Source organism: Oncorhynchus nerka, linkage group LG18, assembly GCF_034236695.1.
Source record: "Oncorhynchus nerka isolate Pitt River linkage group LG18, Oner_Uvic_2.0, whole genome shotgun sequence".
Taxonomy (NCBI): domain Eukaryota; kingdom Metazoa; phylum Chordata; class Actinopteri; order Salmoniformes; family Salmonidae; genus Oncorhynchus; species Oncorhynchus nerka.
The window spans coordinates 48,699,343-48,706,498 of NC_088413.1; the positions used below are offsets into that span (position 1 = coordinate 48,699,343).

General features: G+C 38.3%; 1 protein-coding gene across 1 annotated transcript in view; it reads right to left on the reverse strand.

The window, feature by feature from the left end:
• The window catches only part of LOC115146011 (neuronal PAS domain-containing protein 3), a 346,013-nt gene extending 340,950 nt beyond the window's left edge, over window positions 1–5,063 (reverse strand). Inside the window, 1 exon segment of the mRNA XM_029687751.2 lies at window positions 4,557–5,063. Within this exon segment, the coding sequence (XP_029543611.2) occupies window positions 4,557–4,606 (50 nt within the window). The 5' untranslated portion in view covers window positions 4,607–5,063.
• Between the last annotated feature and the right edge of the window lie 2,093 nt (window positions 5,064–7,156).

Sequence of the window (7,156 nt, forward strand, 5' to 3'; positions counted from 1 at the left end):
AAGATTGCTCCCTTATAATACAAAACGAAATGTCATAACCTCAATCCTGTTGGCCGAACTAACCGCATAGGGATCATAACATATAATGCAGTGCTAACCACATTTAGCTACCTCTGATACGTGGGTATCATACCAAAATATAACCCACAGACATAAACCTTAATGAAAATCATCATTAGACTTTGCCACCCCAAAGTGGACAAATATGTGAAATTTGGCCTGCTGGCTCATGGTCACTATAACAGGTGTTTCTCTATGAGCCCACCACTACCACTTAAAGTACACATGACACAGTCTAAAGATGATACAAATGCCAGCCAGTCAGTCAACCAGCCACGCCTGGAAACTACACAACAGCAAAAACGTACGATCAAGTAGTGTGTGGTGAGCAGCGTCATGACGTGAGTAATAAAACACACGTCTCTCTGTAAGACAAGCCTTGCTGTGCTTTAATGCAGCAGCTCCAACCCGTTGGCTGCACCATTACACCTTTTTACCCAGGATGCATCTTCTTTACGCATCTCTCGCTCTCTACTCTGACCTTCACAGTAACCATGCAGTTACACACACACACACACACACACACACAGAGGAAAGAGGGAGAACAACGGTAATCAACAGTGCCGGGGACCATATGTGTGCAGCCAGAAAGAGACACACACCAGAAAGCAGAAATCAATCCTAATTGTGATAAATAAACAGAGTTATACACCTCTGTTCTCTAACTATTCAATATCCAATCGATAGGATTGGATAGTGTGTTCTCTGTACCATGGTTTTACAGCAACACACCCAATCTAGTGCACCATCGCCATCGTTATGAAAACAACCAATAAGGATGGCTGTGGCTGTGATGTGAAAGGGATATATTTTTAATAAGGTCCATAACAAACATTGTTTCCTGATAATAACGCATTAGTGTTCATTTCTGGCATGACTGTTTCCTTGAACATTTGCTTTGGTACAACGCTCTCCCTCACACAAAAAAAGGCAATTTCATCTAACATGTTTCTACTATTTCAGTTGACATGAAAATGGTTTAAAAGAAGAGTAGAAACATGTTTTACAATAAACCTATATGTACATTGCTGCCTGGTTCAAGTTGTGTATGACAAGTGAAAATTACAGTAAGGCCTACCTCTATCATTGTAAACAATAATTATGTACTGAAACAATTTCATTTCTTTGTGTGTTCTTACAAATATTGACATATTTTGACATTGAAAGGCAGAGGGTAAAATAATGCAATGCTTTAATATTTGAGACCACTAGCAAAAAAATGCTTGGCTCCCTCTGTTATTCCATCAAAATAAAAGTAAAATGTGGCATCATTTTCAACTAAACATAGCCGAATGCTTTGCCTACAGCAACTACACCATCACATTGCTCCCCTCTCCATTCTCCAGACTATAGCAATCATAGTTATACTCATTCTTAATTATGTTTTATAAATCTTCTGAAGTGAACAGAATAGGAAATAGGACAATTTAGCACTTTTGTTTGCCCAAAGGGAGGGAAATGGTTTGTGAAAGAATGCCAACTTTGCGGTTAGTTACTCTGTTGTGTGAACTCAAGCCAACACCGTTTCTCTCTCTCTCTCTCTCTCTCTCTCTCTCTCTCTCTCTCTCTCTCTCTTTAAATTTTAACACTTAATCCAGCCAGCAGAGTTGTTTGCCCTAGTCAGGATGGCATTAGTCAGATTACACCACCTTGAGGACAGCAACAACTATAAACAGCCCCCCCCACCCACCCACACACACTCTGGCAAACATCAGGATGCTATTAAGAGAGGCATTAAATGAAATATATTCACCTAGTCCTTCATCAGAATTCTCAGGCCCAAGTGTTATTAAGTTCAACTCTCAAGTGGAGCAGAATAACAGATCAGAGTCTGATTTACCTCTGCAGACTGGCAATAGGAGACAGGTGATAAAGAAAGCACTCATGCACAGGCTATGAAGTTTCCCCCCTCAAAATTAATTCCATCTTCAAGATTCCTATCTCTCAGATATAGCCCAGAATGGCACACAAATATGCTCCTGCCAGAGAGATTACTAGAGACTGACTTAGCATAAACATTCCCTGCTGCTGCTGGCTGGATGCTGCTGCTGCAATTGTAAATGTACTGAATGAAATGGTGAATTAGTGAAATAGCAGGGTGCACTCAGACCAGGAAGATAATACATGTTTAATTAGGGTTATTAACAATATGTGTATAGAATAATAGTAATTCACAATAGCAAGTAGGCCTATTGACAATAATGGTCCATCTCAAGTTTTCGCTATATTTGCTTTTCCTCACATACCCATAAAAATGTACCTGCTTAAGCTTATAGTTCTTGAATGACAGCTAACCTTCTTTTCCTTTTAGAGAAGAATTTACAGCAATGTATCTTTAAAATGCATCACAATCATGTGTTAGATACAATGTGTCCTAACAAGTTACACCCCGGCAAACATTGATACATTGTAACCCCTTGGTTCAGTTCAATAAAAGCACCCGCAGTGTATTCACTAACACACAAGCACCTTCAGAAAAGTATTCACACCCCTTTACTTTTTCCACATTTTGTTGTGTTACAGCCTGAATTTAAAGTTGATACAATTTAGATTTTGTGTCACTAGCCTACACACAATACCCCATGATGTCAAAGTGAAATAATGTACCAAAAAAAGTCATTTTAATTACAAAGGAAAAGTTGAAATGTCTTGAGTCTATAACTATTTTGTTTTTTGAAAGAATGGCTGTGATAGGAAAAAACTGAGGATGGATCAACAACATTGTAGTTACTCCACAGTACTAACCTAAATGACAGAGTTTAATGGCTGTGATAGGAAAAAACTGAGGATGGATCAACAACATTGTAGTTACTCCACAGTACTAACCTAAATGACAGTGAAAAGATGGAAGACTGTAAATAATAACAATATTTCAAAACATGCATCCTGTTTGCAATAAGGCACTAAAGTGAAAAACATTTAAACATTTAGCTAAGAAATTCACTTTAAATCCGGAATACAAAGTGTTATGTATCACTGACTACCACTCATCATATTTTCAAGCATGGTGGTGGCTGGATCATGTTATGGGTAGCTTGTCATTGGCAAGGACTAGGGAGTTTTTTAGGATGAAAAGAAACATAATATAGCTAAGCACAGGCAAAATTCCAGAGGAGAACCTGGTTCAATCTGCTTTGCAACAGACACTGGGAGACAAATTCCCTTTTCAGCAGGACAATAACCTACAACACAAGGCCAAATATACACTGGGGTTGCTTACCAAGACGACGTTGAATGTTCCTGAGAGGCCTAGTTACAGTTTTGACTTAAATCGACTTGAAAATCTATGGCAAGACTTGAAAATGGCTATCTAACAATGATCAACAACCAACTTGATAGAACTTCAAGAATTTTAAAAAGAATAATGTGCAAATATTGTACAACCCAGGTGTGCAAAGCTCTTAGAGACTTACCCAGAAAGACTCACAGCTGTCATCGCTGAATGCAGGTGATTCTAACATGTATTGACTCAGTGGTGTGAATACTTAAGTAAATGAGATATTTTAGTATTTCATTTTCATTAAATTTGCTTAAATTTATAAATGCATGTTTTCACTTTGTCCTTAACGGGATATTGTGTGTAGATGGTGATTTTTTATTATTTTTTAAATCCATTTTATATTCAGGCCGTAACACAACAAAATGTGGAATAAGTCAGGGCGATTAATACTTTCTGAATGGATTAAAACTGTCTGCTATGAAATTGTCAGTGTTTGTAATAAACTAAAGCCTATTTCTAACTTGTTCATGTAGTGGTGGTGGTGGTGGGGGGGCTATATCCTAATTAATGTTTATATTATTTGTGAAAATACAACTCATTGCTGCCTTCAAGAGCCACTTTAAACTACAGATAGTAACATACCATTATTCATTTCAATCTAATCACCTGCTTGTTTTTCAAAACATGCAAATGAGCTATAATACAATTTGACTGTCACAGCCACAGTGTTGTCCTTAACTACAAGTCTACTAGAACCATTACCAGAGGGTGATTTCTGATCTGACAACACAGAGTAATCCATGTGCTACATTTAAAGTTCCTCAACAGCTGGTTGCTGGTGTATGCTAATTTCGCTCTCACATAAGCTTCAGACTGACTGAGGTTCCGCTGCAAAACAGCATGCAGAGAATCACCACTACCGCACACAGAACAGCACAGCCTGGCCTACCAAGCAGCTTTTCCATCTACACAGAAACAAACAGCGGCATTGTCATCGATGAATGAATATGTTTACGACAGTTAACAACCTTGCTTAGCACATAAACAATGCGAAAGTGCCTGCATTGCTGGCCAGCACTAGCTGTTCTGTAGTCGCCTATAACATACGCCTTCTCAGTCTATACCTGTTACCCGAACGCCAAGGTCCCCAATTATCAGATGCACTCCTGCTGAAAAGGGCAACATCGAAACTTCTGACATCTCCACTCAAAATTGCATAGCATCTAGTCATAAGCGTCAACGTTTTCATATAGAAAAAGAACAATCCAAGCGTTACCGTTCTCTTCTTGTAGGGTCTTGCTGAATGCTAGGTTTGGTGGGCGCCATCTTCCTGCAATTATTTGATTTCTTACTTTTTTTTCTTCAGATTTATTTTGACATAAAGCCGTGCCGTCTGACAGCAATGCGTCATGTAGACTAGGTGTATTTAAATAAAGCCATAGCGCTGATGTGGACCAGCCGTGCCCCTGTCTCCGTGTATTGGCGTTCATGAGCGTGAAAAACGGAGCAAAAAAAACCGAGATCGAGCTCCAAAGGCATGCCAAGAAAAGTGAGTGGAAACCGGGGGATGCTTCTCAAATCCAGCTGCTCTCCTGATATATGGAGCTCGGGTTGTAACAGTGGAATTGCTACACTATAAACGGGAACATCGTAGCCTATCTTTACATTTTTCCGCAAGAGCCTCTTGTCTTCGTTGCTTCGTAAAGGATTTTTCTGAGTCTGTTTGTCTGTGCATTTTACAGCTTTTCCTGGCTCGCTCTATGTGAAAAGGGACACATCTTCTCTCCAGCCGGCGCAACAACGCCACTCAGTTGTAGTTGGAAACAGTTTTTTTTGCGTTATACAGGTTGCAATACGCAAATTCCCTTGGAATTGTTTTTTGTTCTGCAATTGGAAGTATCTATACATTTTTGCATTATGACGTTTTCTCACTAAATGAACTGTTTCTGATCATCTTAATAGTTTTTTGCAGATATTGGACGTGACTATATATCACTAACAACATCAAGATTCATAATTTAAATAAAAATATATCCACCTACATACGGTTGTATCTCTGTTTTAAGTAGGCCTATTATTTCATTTATCTGGCTGTGATTAACTTTTGTAGTCTGATCTAAAAAGCAAGCTATTTTAGTGTAATATAACATAGCCTATGAATCACCCATGCATTAGCCTAATTGTTAAAGCATTTGCATTTAAATGAATTATCATTTGAGTGTCACATCAGATAAACAAGAATGATGGAGTTGAAAACTAGTCTTCAATCAATGACTGGTCAAGGTCACTGACCGGTCATATGCTCTAAATTATTGTGCAACTTTATTTGTTTGTAAAATGTGTTTACCAGATGCCAAATAAAAACTTCAGGGAGGTAATATAGGGTAAAAGGCCTAGAATTAACCCAAAACGTCCTGATGTAGCATTGCAAATATAGACAAAGTGTGGATTTTAATTGTGTTAACTTTTTCTTGTTTTGTTATATACTTTTATAGTTTTTTTAGTTTAAAAAAAAAATCTCTGCTCTTTCAGATTTCATCTGTAATACAGCTAACCATACCAAAATGGTTGTTTTGAAAATATAGCCTATACAAGCTATTTTCTTATATTGGCTAAAATATAATCAAAGAATTGTAATTGCTTTAGAAAAAGCGCCATGGATTATTGGTCTCAGCCAATTTCTTGAAAAATGTATATTTGAACAGGTTAGCATGTCATTGTTTGCCATTCAAATGTTCTCTTTCAGACAGCTGATGTGGCCTGTAGCTATAGGCTAATCTATAGGCCTATTTGTTTTACTTGAAACAATATAAGCTGCCCAACATGTTTAATAAAATATAATGAGTCATTCTAAATCACTTGTGATTTTAACTGTGGGTTGCAAAAGCTTTTAATCATGAATACCATAGTTTCTAATTCAGGCCTGTAATGTCAATGTGGTAACTTTTGCCAGCCATTAAGTCTCTATATTTACACTCTGTTGTGGTTTTGGTATGTTCTGAGAAACTAGCATAGGCCTATATAACATATACCTACCTTAATTACCTTTGATATGTGTTTACAGCCCTACACGATTAAGTAGCATGTAAAGCATTCAGTGTAGGCTATATATTACCCTAATTATTGATTGTAAAATAGTCTATTGAATGATTGCTCAGAATATGGGCATTTTCATGATCGTTGTCTTAATAAAGGTCTCATGGATAGCCTAGTTTAAATATTTCAGAATAAGTTGATCGTCAAGCCAAGTGTTGTTTTATGCATGACATTGAACATGCAACTTCATGTAAAGAGACTTACTACATTTGCAGGTTGTAGCCAATTGAACTATTGCTGTTATCCATGTGGCCTATATTGCATAGGTGTGAAACTTGATAATGCCTTATGTTATAAACGTGGTAGGCCTGCCCATGACCATTAAAACAACCCAAACTGTTCAGTGACTTATAACATATCCATAAGATTAGTATTGTGCCCGTGTCTGAATTAAAGAATTTGTGAAATAAAACAATACAAAAGACATTTCCCCAGTGGTCAGGTCAACATACCTTTGTTGATAGGACGTGATCCCCTGGACGTTCTGCGGGTTCCCGTTAGTGGTACCGGGGATTCTCCCCACCGCAGGACCTGATGGCATTCCCCCGGCTCCTCCACCTGCCGCCGTCACCTGAACGCTGAAATCCGGGAAGATCCTGATCATCCCTGCTCTGGTAGATTGAACACGCACTGAGTCTATGAAGATTTTTCAAAGAATATCAGCAGTCTTCCCTCCAGCCGAACAAGTCACACCACAATCCCATGAGTGATGGTCACCAGCTCATCGGCCATTCTATGTCTGGATTTCTCTCTGTATCAGCGACGAGACAACTGCAGCTT